The sequence below is a fragment of the Vitis vinifera genome, chromosome 1 (genome assembly GCF_030704535.1).
Source record: "Vitis vinifera cultivar Pinot Noir 40024 chromosome 1, ASM3070453v1".
Taxonomy (NCBI): Eukaryota; Viridiplantae; Streptophyta; class Magnoliopsida; order Vitales; family Vitaceae; genus Vitis; species Vitis vinifera.
This window is the reverse complement of record NC_081805.1, coordinates 6773507-6790230: the sequence shown is the minus strand read 5'-3', so window position 1 is coordinate 6790230 and position 16724 is coordinate 6773507. Positions and strand designations below refer to the sequence as shown.

The 16724-nt window shown below is 35.2% G+C and overlaps 1 protein-coding gene across 2 annotated transcripts; it reads right to left on the bottom strand.

The window, feature by feature from the left end:
• Positions 1–601: 601 nt before the first annotated feature.
• LOC100257862 (oxysterol-binding protein-related protein 1D) lies at positions 602–11420 on the bottom strand. 2 transcript variants are annotated; one of them, XM_002282053.4, is made up of 8 exons: positions 10359–11420; positions 8602–8958; positions 7168–7255; positions 6147–6616; positions 3197–3352; positions 2643–2951; positions 1685–2029; positions 602–1025 (listed from the first exon to the last, which is right to left on the bottom strand). In XM_002282053.4, the coding sequence occupies exons 1-8, from the start codon at positions 10845–10847 to the stop codon at positions 849–851; spliced, it is 2391 nt and encodes a 796-aa protein (XP_002282089.1). In that variant the 5' UTR covers positions 10848–11420; the 3' UTR covers positions 602–848. The 2 variants fall into 2 exon arrangements, with proteins under 2 accessions (XP_002282089.1, XP_019075341.1); XM_019219796.2 differs by having other exon boundaries at positions 602–1081; positions 10359–11342.
• Positions 11421–16724: the final 5304 nt, after the last annotated feature.

Here is a 16724-nt window from a genome sequence, read left to right as displayed (position 1 = left end):
TATATGATACAAATCTGATTAGATTGGGAGTGAAAAATCAAATCAAATTAAACTTTTTGAGGTGGGTTTGGTTCAATTTTCATTTATCAGTCTTAATTGAATTTTTTGCCCTGTTATAAATTTTATATGTGGATGCTTATTCTTATTGCCTCTAGAAATTATCCTATATTTTACCATTATTTACAATGGTGCCATAATGCCATAGACCAAGTGCCTAAAAACGACTGCAAATATTATGGTAAATATTTAAATAAACAAAATGAGTCGTGACTTTAATTATGGACCATAGATGTAGATAGAACGAGTGTTGAATGCAGCCCTGCTTTTTAAGTCCACCACGTGTTCCTTTGATAAAAAGGAATAAATACTTTGCAATCAATGATCAGGTAAAATATACGTTAAAAAAGGGGCAAACCTAAACCACTTGGATCCAAAAGGTTGCATGAGAATACAGGATTTGTGGTTTGTTTTACAGACTATCGATCCCTGTGTTCCCTTGCCATTTATAAACAAAACCATTGCCCTGGATTTTTATGCTCCTGGCGAGTTCCCCACCTAAAAAAAAGAATAGAAAATGAACTCGGCCAAAAGAAACCAACAATGGTGAAAGGAAGTATGAATATAGTTACTGCCTCGTACACCCCTGACAGTATGTCAGAACAAACTTTGGAAAAGTCAAAACCGATCTCCTGGAGAACTACACATTGCACCTTAAAGGAGCTTCTTTATAACTTAAACAAGTGCTACATCTAAACCAGCCACTAAAATGTTCCCCGAATAAGCAGAGTAAAAAAGATACCATACAAGGGAACCAAAACAACTTGAAGCAAGCTGGGCCATTACAAGATTTACTCCTCTATTAAACATGAGGGTGAATCACTACCCTGGCCAAATATATTTGGAATCCCATCCCAGTACCTTTTCTCTCTTGTTTCCCAGTATCCACCTATGTAACGGTAACAACCATCCTCCTTGTCCTTACGGAACCATCTAGGCTGCCACCCCCTTTCCTGCAACTTTCTTGCCTGCAACACAAAGTACACAAGGACTATCTCAACTTCCTTTTTTTTTCCTTATTTACCTGATAAAAAAGGGGGAATGAAATTAAAATTTTAAATTAAACGAAGATAAAAGCTCTCCAGTCACCAAAACCAAGCTTTGCATTCATGCCCAAGCCTACATTAATGAAAGACACTAGGGACACATCAGGTCTACCACATGATAAATGCTTATAAGATCAAAACTGTTGACCTTCTAACAATTTTGTTTTCACTTCCTTACAGATAAGCATTATTCAGTTATGTTGCAACCATACTAGATAATAACAAAGCAATGTTGTGTGGAAATGGATGCCTGTAGTATGCAAAAGCAAGATCGGATGACTCGTTCAGATTAATTAATTTAAGAAGGCCAGTTTTAAATTCAAATTTGGTCCTTCATAGCTATGTCTAGCCGTTTGGAACAGAAGGGTACCACATATTCATGCAACCAGCTCATCAATAGCTCAGTTCTAGCATTTTATGGTAATCCTAACAAAAATTTACTTCCAAAATTTTTTGTTCCTACCCTAGTTTGCTCATTCTTTGATTAGTTTATCCAACAATCACAACTTGTGATAGGAAAAATTTAAACTAGAACACGGCCAAACCTAACAAATGAAAACAGAGGAGACTAAGTGAGATACCTGTCTCTGCAAGTGTTCGAGTCTGAGCTTCTCCGCATTTGCCAGCTCATATTCTCCATTCTCCAAATGCCTCTGATCTGGCCGCAGCCTTGAGTCAGTAGGTGGCAATTTTTCCAATAAGCCTGGTGTCAGTTCATTTAAAGATATTGCAAAAGGTGTGAGGTTGTATCTTGTCTTGGTAACAAATTTTTCTCTTTCCCACAGCAACACAGCTTCTGTCATTGGATCATACCCTTTTGGCTTTGTTGTTGGATCTCCCAACACATAATACATTGCCTCATCCCATTTCCCCACCAACATAGCTACCTTCTCTCCAGTTCGATTATCTTGCACAAATCCATGAACCTGCAATTATATACCAAAATGTAAATTTATATATATTCAGTTTTCTTACCCAGGCCATTAATATTCAAAAAGCATCGATTCAGAGTGATAGCACCGTTTGTTCTGGTGCACTGCCCTCTTTGACAACCAGTGACCTTTCTTCCTTTTTTTTTTTTTCCTACTAACAATCTTGACAGGGGGACATTCATTCCAACAGCCAGCAAATGCCCTCACCCCCACCCTCACCTGGGAAGGCTCAAACTTGGGACCTTTGGTTCATTGCCAAAGGGCGCACTAGTGATGAACTACATTCCAGGGGGTGATAACTAGTGACTTTTACTTGATCTGAAATTAAATATCCAATAAAAGTACAACATGAGGAGATCTAAATGTTGCAAGAAAAGTGTCAAACTTTTTTAAGCTCAGCCTAAAAGGTCATCAACTAATTTCTAATTTCTATGACTATTTTGAATTGCCATGGGAAATCAATGTGAAAATTATTTTAGTAAATAAGGAAGAAATAAGTGTAACATTACAAGAGGAGGAAAAAAGCTCTAAAACTCAGAAATATCAAGGGAAAGGTTTTAGAAAGTCTGTTCTTTTTATCCTCTTCATTTCAACTCACACAAAGTACCTGATGTGGATTTCGGTCTATAATAGACTGCTCCTTGAACTTCAGCTTACAGGAGTAATTTCCACTGCCCTTGATGCGCATGGTTCCATAGTGATCACAATAGATTTTACCTAGTATGATATTGTATATAGAAGTAGTGACTTTGCTCCATTGGAATGTCTCATCATCATCAAACTGCAGGGTAAGGACACCCACAGGATCAAGCTGAATGGAACGGCCCCAGAACTTCCCTTTGAGATTAGAGTCTGCCCAGAACTTCCAGCCTCTCCCCTCACAGTGGCAAGCAACAATCATTGGGTGGTGACTCACCTAAACAACAAGCAGCTTGTTAGAACATAATCAGAGGACTACAGGAAATGTCATAGTGCTATCCATTATGTCTAGCCCAAATTTCTATGGAACCTGAATGATAAGGATAAAACATGGAGTGACTTCAGTTTCATTTCTCTCATTTTCATCATGATTGAGAATGAAGTCCAGTAAAATTGTGAGGTTACCATCACAAGTAAAAGATACACTGATGCTTAACAAATTTTAGTGGCAGAGGGAATTACTTTTTCAGAGAAGAAGCGAAGACCTTTATCAGGATAATCAGCCTCATAGGTTTCCCCAAGGAGAGGATTAAAGGGTTTGCACTGCCGACCTTCTGTTGATGCATAGCCAGATACAGCAAAAGCGGCAATATTCAGAATTCTCATCAAGTCATTTCCCTGCGCCAGGTAAAACCATGCTCTTCAGTCATGGAATTCAATTAATATCACCCAATTATGATGTAAAACAGTTCAAGAACAGACGGAAACCATTACAAGTAGAAATGAGAGTATAAAGAAATAAAATAAAACAAATAAAAGAGAGAGAGAGAGAGAGAGAGAGAGTTTGGACACCTTTAACTAAAGCACAGAAGTCATTTTTTTAATCTTAGAATTTCATCCTTCATTGTAGAGCATTGAAGGCCCTTAGATAGGCTCATTAAGAAACCATGATGCTGCCTAGTCAAGTAGGTAAAAGTCTCCAACTGGTTTGACTGGAGACCTGGGATAAAATCCTGCCTCATATAGGTTTAGGGAGGCAGAAAAAAACAAGACCCCAATTTGAAACAACTTGAACAGACTGACGCATTAAAGAGACAGTAAATATAAAGTCATAGTTTATACATAATAAAAATAAAAGCGAATAGTTGCGTGAGAATTTTCACTTATAACCAACAGTGATATAGGAGCATCACTGTCACATATAGAATCCAAACCATTTTAACATACTCTTTTATATGAATCTCCTCAAAGGACCTGAAGCAAGTTTTTCCCAGCTATTTGGAATCAGGTATATAAATTAGAAGTATAATCCAACAAAGGTGCAAGATAATTTACAGCTTGATCAAAACCTGATGTCAACCGTGGTTGAATTGATGCATATTCCTAGAAGGCCAACTACGGGTGAGGGGAGAGGCGCATGCAATGAATATTTTCTGAGACTGGCAGCAAGGAAATATACACTGCCGGTCAAACATGGGCAACCAAGTGAATACAAGTCCAAATATCTATGGAGGCTTAATTTGTAAGGTAAGTTGGAAAGCACATCTTATTAGTTATGCATTACTATCAATTCAAGCCAGTTAATGCAAACTATTTTGGTCTCATATCCACTACATGCCCAAAGCTAAGGAATGATAATGAATGATTTTTGCTCTGTTTGGTCAATATGGGCCCTGATGAATCAGGTGAAGGAGCTTTTGTCAAGTCTCTATGGAAACTCTATTGGAAAAATGAGGGGACAAGTGAGGAGGCCGCTCTTTTCGTGCAACATGGTGTATCTAGAGGGAGCTTAAAGATGTATCTTTGAACCAATTGTGATCTCAGCAATGAAGCTAAAGGTAAACCTCAGAGGTTTCTGCATGAATTAGCAATGGAATCTATAGTAGTTTGGAGGTGAATTTAGATTTCATAGATAAAACAGGTCACTCTTTTGTAAGAGTTTAATGGATAAATGTACTTAGGAGCAGGTGGATGGGTTATAATGTGAGCAGCTCATTCAGTCATATTTGGCAACTAAGCTGAAGGCTCTCAAAAACGATTTAAAAGCATGGAATAAGCAGGTGCTTGGAAATGTCGCAACTAAAAACTCTGAGACCCTTTTTTTGATCAGTAAAGAAAAAAGTCTCAGATTTTTTTACTTATCAAAAAAAGGGTCTCAGATTTTGTAGTTGCAACATCTAAATCAGATTGGTTTCTAGGACTCTAAGGACAGAGGAGTCCTTTCTGTTAAAGAATCTGAGACCAGAAGGTTAGTGGTGTTTGAGTATAGTAAGTGGGCTTCATCGGAAGAAACTATGTGGAGGTAGAAATCCAGAGAAACCTGGTTAAAAGAGGGGGAACAAAACACCAAATTCTTCCATAAAATGGCTAATGCACAAAGATGAAGAATGTCTTGTCCAAAATTAGAGTGAATAGGCAATGGTTGCCTAAGAAAGCAGACATAATAGGAGAGGGTGTCGAGGACCTTCCATAATCTCATATCTAAATTAAGGGATTGGAGACCTAGCATTAGCAAGAAGTCCTATGAATCATTGGGAAGTGACAATCTTAGAAACTTGGAGGTTCCTTTAGTTGAGGAAGAAGTGTTAGTTGCATTGTCTACTCTATGTGAGGACAAAGCTCCAAGGCCAAAAACCCTGAGGGGGGTAGCTCAATTGGTCCGACCTTGGGTTTGCTCCCCAATGGTCACCAGTTCAAGTCCCCTCAGGGCCACTGGAGGTTTACCTGGTCATTAACTTCAGGGTCTCGTGGGATTAGTCGAGGTGCGCGTAAGCTGGCCCGGACATCCACGGTTATCGAAAAGAAAAAAGACAAAGCTCCAAGGCCAAATCCATGCTATTTTTTAAAATGAAAGAGACAAATTTTATTTTAATCTAAAATTAAAATTTTACTTATCAATTTATTTGTAAAGCTATATTTTAATTAAAATATGAAATATAGAAAAATAAATTTATTAAATATATTTTTAAGATAAAATTGAAAATTGAGAAGAATAATTTATTTTAATTTTGTGTGTATTAAATTTATCCTAAAATTTATATTTATTATTATCCTAAAATTTAATTTTTTTTATTACTTAATTGAATACAAAATTATCAACAATAATGTATTCTGTTTATAAAAGAATTGATGTGGCATCTTCCTAAACCATTGGTTTAGCAATTTGCCACATGTCATCATATTATAACAAAGATAGGATATCTCCTCTCCTACCATGCATTATAGAGGATCTGAGCAAAAAATACAAAAACCTGAAAGAAAGGGAGGAAAATTTAATCAAGTAAATGCCACAACCTATGTTTTGGGATATAAAGCCAAAATCTAGATAAGGCTTGAAGTAGTTCAACTATTCAAGAAACATGTGGTTCAAAACTAAGGCCAGCATATCAACTACCTGGATTAAAATGTAATTAGCAGATCATGCTTTAAGAAACTGCTTTGCCACAAAAGAAAGCACAGCTGAGGACCTGACCTGCTTTCCCCATTCCATTGCTCGATCAACCAAGTAGGAATACTCCAAATCTTCAAAGCACTTCTGCAATGAAGAAAGTGGTTCATTGAAGTAAACAGGGAGACAAACTCCAGACAGGTCCTTTCCAATATTATCCTTGATTATTGACCATAGACCGACTGGCTTCTCTTTCTCCTTTGGTTCTGGCAAACTATCCCTTCTTTTGATGTATGGATATTCAACTGTCCTGATCTCCATCTCATCATGCAAATGATCAGAAAGGAAAGGATCTCTATTATTTATCAAAGTCCCATTTCCCAAGGTTTCTCTGCTCCTGTAAGAAGCACTTCTAAGAGATTCTGAAGACAAAAAATCATTTGTGTCGAAAAATACTATATCATCTTCATCAGTTTCAACATCTACTCCATCCTGACTTTCATTATCTGCATCAGAATCACTTCCACTGCCCTCTGACATGATAGAATAGAAGTCTGCAACATTATGATGATGGTATGAAAACCATTATTTTCCTCAAAATAATTTTACTTTATCACAAGTTCCTTATCAGTAAACATTTCAAGGAGAAACTGGTATTTTTGCTAAAAAAAAATTCATGTAAACAGAAAGGAATAAGGAAAAATGTAAATTGAAGAACCTAGGAAAGCATGATTGAATGCACAAATTTTGCAGCAGAAGGGTAGAAGGCAATACTTGAATGCTATGACAGGACAGTTTTATATATTTCCTTGGAAAAATTATGCCACTTAACGATCATATAGGGATACAAAAAGCACTTTAGTTGATTAGAATTATTACAAATGCACAAAGCAAGTAATAATGAACAAGGTTGAATTGTTTTAAAACCACTAAAGATCCATATCAGGCTGTCCCATTTCTTCCCAAGAAGCTCTTGTATTCATATTCAGCTCCAATAGAGTCTTGAATATTCAAATTATTCAAAATACAGGCTAGCTCTGGTGTTACAAAAATATGTTCAACAAAAACATTAATAAATCATGGTAGTGAGAAAAGATTTACTAACCACTGAATCTTCTATTTCCTTGGCCACAGTATGACTCCCGTTCCTTTGTTTCATCCACTACAGTAGTTTCCAGTTCTATTTTCTCTGTCTGCAAAACCATTTTATACCCCAAAAAAAAGATGAACTTATTCCTCCAAATAAGAAAACCACCAGCTCCCTCTTGCAGTATATAGGTAGGAGAAAACCACAAGGAACCAAATGTGGTACAAAACTAATATAAATTATCATAAGGTAGAAATACAGAGAGAAAGCAAAGTAATGGGCAGTCAACATAGATTCAAGAGGCATGGACGCTTGGCACTAAGCTGTCAAACTGCTGTGCCCAGTTTGCATTAAGTAAAAACACTTTCAAATCATTTGATACAAAGGATGCATGGCAATAGAGACCCTTTACTTAGAGTTTTAAAAACATGGCAATAGAGAAAGGTGCCAAAGAAACTACTAGTGCGCTGACTTTTACTAAAAACAAGGACCAAAAGGTAACAATCATGAGGGTTGAACATCCATTTATAGTTTGACTAATTTAATAAAAGATGTATCCAGAGAACTTGGGTTTGGCAATTCAGAACCTTTATCAGCTATTCAATTTCATTGACAGGCATATGTTCTAGTAATATCATATCTTCTGTCACAGCCCCAATTCACACTCTTTTCAACTTTCCCTTGTCTTGTGAATTGCATTCGAATTGAAGCAAATCACTTTTTCATTCTTGATGGGAGTCAATAGATTTAATTTAACAATCAAAATTTTTTTGATAGGCAATAAGAAAGAATACAATTCACACTCTTTTCAATATTCCCTTGTCTTGTGAATTGCATTCAAATTGAAGCAAATCGCTTTCTCATTCTTGATGGGAGTCAATAGATTTAATTTTAACAGTCAACTTTTTTTTTATAGGCAATAAGAAACAATACATACATACATACATACATATATATATATATGAAAAGTGTCTGAACCAAAGACGCAACAAAGTACACGAAAAAGTAAACATTTGTCACTTAAAAACAGGCAAGCAGAATAGAGAAGAAAGGAAAAAAAAACACAGAACCCCTCACCCCCTCTCCTCATTTTGAACTAATCCAATCTACAAAGCCTTCCATGGACACAGGAGGCTCATCTACATACCACCCATTCCAAAAGAGTATTCAAAAAAGAGAGTTTAACAGTCATATTATATCATTCAAGAAAAATGATAATGAGCCTATTTTATCATGCATCTTAAGACAAAAATGCAACAGAATTGGAACATAATAAAATTTTGACAAAAGCTGGCCAACTCCATTCTGTGCTTATTCATGGCATGTCAATTTCAAGCTTCGGCACATCCAAGATTTTTTTTTTTCTTCTGAGAGGTGGTACATCCAAGTTAGTTTTACAAGTTTCAGGTACTGAGATGAAGAGAAAGGGAGAAAGGGAGAAAAGGCAGATACCTCCAACTGTCTCAATGTATCTAGCAGGATAATATGCTTCCGTTGAAGAGCCTTAAACTGATTTTGCAGCTCAGAGAGTTCGGAAAGCATGATAGATTCGCAGTCTTTAATGACTACCTCACCAACACCTTCCTGCACTAATCGTAAACGTAGCTTCTCAGTTGAAACAACAATATCTTCAGATGGTGCAAAATCACTGCTTGTCAAAACTCTAGGGAAAAGATCTTTAGCAGCCTGCAGTGCCTCAATCCATGCAGATCTATCCTCCCTAGATATGCAACGCAAGTGAAGAGTTTTTGTTCCCGTGAATATGGACAGCCTTTTATCATCTGATTTGCTTGCACGAATTGAGGACACCTGCAAACCATATCATTCAAATTTCAGCTACCATTCGAAAAGGGAATTATGAAACATAAAGTCCATGGGCACACATTGCACATATCACACAATCAAGGTCGTGGATTATCTATATCACAAGGATGCACCAAATTTTCACAATAAGCTCTGATTAACCAATTACAAAGTAGCTTTAGAGAAAACTGTTAACTTTAGTTAAACATTTAGGCTATGTTTGGTTCTGAGAAGGTACTGAAAAGAAAAAAATGTTAAGGAAAATAAATTTCTCACGTTGGGTTTCACTATGGAAAATAACAAAAGAATATCTTAATGCATTTTTAAATTATTTAATCTTTACATAGGAGAGGAAAAATAAGTAAAACGAGTTTGAAATAACATATAAAAAAAATTATTGATTTTAAAAATATTTTTTATTTTTCTTCGCTTTTCTTTTTTTCTATCTTTCCTTCGTATTTTCTGTGCCTTGCATTGTCCCTCAGATTTTATGGCAATCAAACATAACCATAAAGTTCACTATGCGGTCTATAAATTAAATAGCCCATCCCACAGTGATTCCACAGGGAAGGAGAAACTTGGCCAAATGCTAGTACCTATCTTGTTTTATAGACCAACTATGAGGGAACTACAGTGATCACTAGTCAACCCTACTCAAAGGCAATAAGCAGTTTCTCAAGAGAAACCAGCAGAAAGAAGTTTACACTCTTTAACACAGGGCTGGTTTTTTAGGAGGGAAAAAAAGAACTTATACATCATAAACAAAGACAAGCTTGCATAATCAGCTTGTTTTCATGCAGGGCATGTGGGAGTTACCCAAATCACTTTGCCGGTTAGAGAATCTATTCATTGGAATAACTTCAGAAAAAGTTCCAAATTACACACTCGCCATAAATCGCATATTTAACACTGGAGCATCCAAATTTAATAGAGTTTACAGATGATGCGGTTTTTTCTGTAAGTATGTACATAAATCCAAGTATGGCAGAAGTTCTTAAATAAACATTAAACTTTTGTCGATCCCCCACTTTTGTGACCCAACCCTTTAGTAAATTCCTCCTTGTAACTTCCCTGCTTGGCGGCTTACGGAACAGAGGAACAATTTCAAATAGTCCCAAACGAACGAATAATATCAAAAGAAAAATTCCATATATTTATAAACTAAGCGCATCCGCAAACGACAACAAGTACGTATACTCATAAAAGGCGTCTGAGTCTAAAGACTTTTCAGAAAAGATAACCATATTGCACATCCATGTCATCAAAATCTCTCTACAACTACTTCCGTTTCCGAATATGAACATCACCGATACCCACCACAGTAAAACTCTAATCAGTCTTAATCTGTGCTTTTAGCAAGACAAGAATAGAAAGAATCAATTAAAAAATAAAAAACAAAAGCAAACCTTCAAATGAATCTCCCCAAACGGCTTCCACTGCTTCGCAGACCCAGCAAGACGGTGATGATTACTCCAACTGTTCTTCTTCATACACCTCAATGAATCCTCTCCAATTACCTTCAAGCTCTTCTCCCTTGCTGGACTCATCAAAATCTTGTCCGGACCATGAATCTTGTAATACGAAAGAACCCCATCTTCAAGCACGAACCACCTCGACCTCCAACCCTTGCCGTAATTCACCCACTTGTAGAGAATCCCAGCCACGCCTCCACCTGCACCGAACACCTTCCCGTCCCTGGCCTCCGGAAAAGCGTCCTCAACATCGTGGCTCACCGCATCCGACTCAGCATTGATCGACGAAACTTGAGCTGAGAATCCCTGCTTGGAACCGATGTTAACATTCTTCACTGAACTCTCCAGCCCTAACTGACACGGACCCGGGTTGGCCCGGTCCCGATCGATGGAAACCGGAGCAATGCAGCACAGCGGATTCATCCCAGCCAAATACAGATCACGCTGAACCACAACACCCCCTCCCCCACATCCGAAGAAGATCCGAATCAAAGAACCGGACCCGATCGGATGCGACACGCGGTGACTGCGTCACAAAACAGCCGAAACGTTTCGGAAATGACATAAGCCTTATAGATCGGAATAAAGAGAGGGGGATCTAGAGATGAAGAGAGAGAGAGAGAGAAGGAAAGAACAGTTATGAGTTATGACTCGCTGTTGGTTGTACAGTGCGCAGATCAATTTAATTCACTCATCAGTAATTCAGTAGACCACAGTGCAGCTACTAAGGACTAAACTAGAGAGAGAAATTAGAAAGAGACAGAAAGAGAATGGATGTGCCTGTGCGCGCGAGAGCGTAGGTTAAGCTAGTGGGGGGGAGGTGTGGTTGCACAATAACTCTTATAAATGCATGGCTTTTGGTTTGTTTTGGGGGAAGTAATGATTGCGGAGACAGCTAACATGCGCATATATGTGTGCACAGGTAGTGATTGGGTGGGGGAGGGCTTGTCCGTTGGTTGAGAGGAAAACCCCTTTCTGGTCATGACTCATGGCCCCCATTGGCCACGCCTGCTTCGCTCTCTTCCCCCACCTTTCCACTTCCACTCTTCCCCTCACACCACAACCCCCTCGTTGGAGGCTGTTTCCGTCATTTCCCTCCCACGGAACGGAAACGATCGCCCAAACAGCGGGTCCCCCACCCGTCTCGGAGAAGCGCATCACATCACTTACCAGCCATGAATTCGAAACTTGGCCTTACCCCTGCCCCACTCATACTATTCAATTTCCTCCTTCTCCACCGTTTGCATAGTAATTCTAAAATAAAAAAATCATTTCAAATATCCACTCACTCCATTTTTCTTATAACTAAACTTTTATTCCCACTTACATTATAAAAGTCAAATAATATTTCAAATAAGAATTAAATTTATGTACGTTATTAGAGTTGCATAGGAAAAGAAACATTTGGCACTTTGCAATAAAAGTTTAAATTTCGTACAAAATTGGTGCGGAAACAATTTGAGATTGGATCGAGTGGTCGCAGATTCCCACAAGAGCGCAAGGGAATCAGATCCATTCTTATGCAAATCGTACATACAAATATTAAAAGACTGTCACATCTTACAAAATTGAAGGTTTTTTCACTCATTAGTCAGTATGACGAACCACAGGATGGGAGAGTTAAAAAGGGTATCCTTCGATACCATATGGTCCCCATGCATTGAAGTGGGGCACCAATCAGCCAATCACCATGCCTTTCATACATTCTTTAGAAGACCCAATTGGATGTAAGGGACTTTAGGTGGCTGGCCCTTGAAGTTACTGGGAGAAAGGAAAAGGATTTTGAAAACCCAACTATTATAATTGGGTGTATGAATGTGCATCCCATGTGATACTGCCACGTTGTACATTATCACTTCATCATTTTATTCACTTTGTGGGCAACCGTAGAGCCAAGGGAGAAATTGAGGGGCCATGATATGAAATTTATTGAGGGGGCTCTTGATTGATGTAGGAAATGATATAAGACATATTAAAATTATTATTTTCTCTTTATTTTCATTAAATCTATATGACTTTTAATGTTTAATTTTTATTTATTAAGTAAATACTTTTTTTTTTTACTCTTTTTTACTCTTATCATTAGTAAAAAAAATACTCTTAAAAATAGTTTCAAATAATGATTAAAAATATTATTATCAATTTATTTATTTTTTCATTCTCATTTTTATTATTACTAAATATTAAAACAAAAATAAATAATCACTTCAATTTTACCTTTTTCGGATGAATCATTAAATTTGTTCTCATTCTCATGTATTAAATATTACCTTCTTTCTTTCCATTAATTGCAAATATTTTTTTTATTTATTACCATTAAGATTTATCATCCTTTTTTGTCTCTCTTGCCATTTTTTTTCCTTTACAATATTTTAAAAAGGTTATTCTAGAACATGTTTAAAAAGGTTTAGCATAATTTGTTCTTTTAATGTAAGCAAACAAAGAATTATGTTTATGTGTCTTCTCTTCAAAGGCTAAGACATTATTTAACAACTATTTTTCGATAATGGTTTCATATTCTTCAAGATAAGGAAATAAGAAAACACGTTTAACAATAAAAACCTAATTTTTTATTTTTTATTTTTAATAACACGAAATAAAGTATTTTTAGAAAATATTACTTAGTTATTTTCATTTATTTTTTAAAGACCATTTTTAAAAATAATTATATAAGCATATAAAATAATTAAAAATAGAACACATTTAAAAATATTAAAATCAAGATAAAAACATTTCAGATTTCTAATAAATTTTATTAGTATAAAACATTAAAAAACAGTTTTCAAAAACTATTTTTTAGATTTATTTTCAAAAACAATTCCCACCCTAACATTTTATATTTATAGTGCCATATGTGAGATAAATTGTTGAAGGTGGTCTAACTTTTTTTCTATTTGTCAATTGTCAAGAAAAAATAAAAATGCTCAAATAATCAAACCCAACTAAATGTCCTAATAAAAATGATCACTGGTGATCATCCAATGTTGCATGATGGAGTTTATTGAAAATGGGGAAAAGACTAGTATGGAACTATCTGAAGATAAGATTGTCTCGGATGTAACATGTCGGTGCATTAATTTTTTTTTTTTTAAAAGTGTTGAATTAAGCTAATAATGCTACAGCAAAAGAGCACATGAGGACACCAGTTGAGTGTTGAATGACTGATGCAAGGAAGAAGATTCCCTTTGCTCAGTCTCCAACCTTTTTTATTTATATGACAAGAGTAACCCTTTTGCCTTGTTGTGATTGGACGTAAGGTTGCTTTTAAGCTCATGATTGATTCCAAAATTATTTCCTTTGACGCGAAGGGAGGAGGTTGGAGCTAAAGTTATGTATGTGAAAATATCTTGTATTATGTCAAAATACTAACATATATATTACCATGGTAATATACATTAAAATATTAAAATAGGTCATTTTTTAAATTGAAGAAAAAAAAAATGTATTAATAAACGTTGTTGTGGTCTTTTGGTAGGATAAGAGGTGAACTACAAGGATGATGAAATGTCGAGGTTTGAAGAGAGAGTGGAGCGAACTAAGAGGAGAGTAAGGGGAACAAGTGACAATGATCCATAATCGGGAATAGAGCATCAAAGAGTACTTCAAATGAATCCTTGGAGATTAAATTTTAAGGATCTTAAGGTAATAATAGACTTAGGTGGTGTTTGTTTTTTTAATTAGCTCTAAATAAAATTTTAATGTTTAATAGTATTAAGTATTCTGTTGTTTGTTTTTTAAATATTTTATTTCTATCAAGTATTAAAAAGTAAAGAAAAATTAATATAGTACCTTTTCCATTTAGAAAAAATTAAAATATTTGGTTTTTTTTATTCAGTAAAAAGTTTATAATAAATTATGAAAAAGTAAAAAAACAAACAACTTAAAGTTTGAAAACAAATTGTTTTCACAAAAAACTAAAAAAACAAACACCCTCTTAACCTTCATCTTTTTGTTTCTTTTATTTAGAGACTCAAGGTTTTAATCTCTAGTTAATAAAGTATAACTATGGAGAGACTATCACATGCGTGTACTGACTAGCATCATTATGCTTGTATTGTCACATGGCATTGGATGACAATGGGTTTTTCAATGACAAGATGTCTCAATCCTCTCAATCTTATTGACACAAATTCAATGCATACACAATGTAGTGTGCCTAGACGAGTTTCCATCTCCATCCATCAAACCAAGGCCCTCAACATGTTCCAATAACTCAAGTCTATCACTATGAAAGGCCACTTGATCCCCTATTTTTTACTCAAACAACTGTAATAGCATCAAGGAATCATGCCAGTGGGATGTCTTCAAGGAAGTGGGAAGACATAGGGTGATACAAACTTGAAGAAGATGCCCCCTTCTTGAAATGAGAGGGGTGTGTGTTGACATACAAAGAATGAGGTCATACCACCTTATCGGAGAGCAGGATTATGCACCTTGCATAAAAGATTAGATTGACATCATCTTGTGAGGGTTTAGGTCAATCAACATTATTAGTGGGCATGCAACAACGAGAGATATGTGTAGTTGTGTGAGTAAAGAATAATTTAATGCACGTGACAACACATTAACGACAATTCAACATGTAGCATTGGAACATATGGCAACATTTTTATTACAAATAAAAAAATAAGGTTGCACACCAAAATTGATCACAAAGACATGTAAGCATCTTTGGTTGATTTGTAATTATGTTGCTTTAGTGAAATGAAAAATGATAAAGCAAATGGGGACCAATCCAAAACAATTATGCAGGGAGATGAGTACACAACCTAAATCGACCACAAAGGATGTGTGAGCATAAATCCTATAGGTTGATCATTTTTATTAATTTTATAAGATATTTGACATGAAAAACTTGGTTTTATGCATTTTTTGACTTTCCAAATTCAATATTAATCACCAATTCCATCCTCAAAAACTTTGGGAAGTTTCAATTCCAACTAAGAATTTGAATTTTTTTTTCATTCATCAAACTAGGTATACATAACAAAAATTGAAAACTTTCTCAAATGCTCTTGTTTATATAAGTTTTAAGCACTTCCAACACAATTTTTTTTTTTTTTGAAAAAAAACATGTTATTATAATACATTCCTCAACCAACATAACACTACACCCTAGTCCCTAAAGAAGTTCTTTACTCTCTAAGAAACCTACTGAGATTTTCCTTCACCTTGGACACCTTCAACAATATCTAAAACAATTTTATAAAAGAACAAGTTTCACAACTTAGTAGAGATTATTTATTGGTCTATTGAATCATTTAGTTAATATGTATAATTAGTAATATAACATTTCACCCATTCAAGCATTATTGAATTCATAATCATCATAAGATGCATAATTCAATCATACCACCTCACCCATATACTTGTGTTGTGGCTCAAATGTACTTCCTTTGATTAATTGGTCCTATAATCTTAAAAAAGATATTCCTAAAGCATGTTTTGCGTCTTTCACCTTAGGACATTTTGCCCTTATTCCTTAAGAGCATTTGACCTACGAACCGTCACCCCTTATTAATTCATAATTATACCTATTCTAGGACTCACAATTTATTTCATTGTACCTATTCTAGCATTCACAATTTGTTTCATTATTTTAGGGGCTCTTAGTTACAAACAATGTTCTCTATTAATTCATAAAGTTACCCAACATGGCGTCTGTTTCCACATTTTCTAATGCCTTAAACATTATTACCATATTGCTCATATTGTAGTCCAATGTTAGTAACAAACACAATGGCTAATGCTAAACAATTAAAATTTCATACAAATTTTATTTTGTATCAGTACTACAAGTCATTTCCTTTAGCCTTAGTTTAGCAATAAACTCATAATTGACAATGCTTAGATCTTATGTATTCATAATTACATAGACAAACACCAATTTTCATTTAGCAAATCTTATCAACATGCTATGTAATATATATGTATTGCCTATTTATTAAAGAAAATTCAAATTTAGATAGTGTTTGTTTTTTGGCTAAATGAAAAAAACCAAAATATTTGACTTTTTCTATTCAACTAAAAGTATCTTACCGATATCAACCGATATAACTAAAATGAACTTATTAATAACAAGTTCATTTTAGTTATGTTGATTGATATCAGTAAATTACTTTTAACTGAATATAAAAAACCAATTATTTTTATATTTTCCATTCAATAAAAAAACAAACACCACTTTAGTCACGACACTATATAATCAAGATTTTCATCATGCTTAATGATTATATATAAACTTGAATTTATGATAGAACTTACTCTACTTACTAAGCACTTTACCCTAAAAGTTCAATT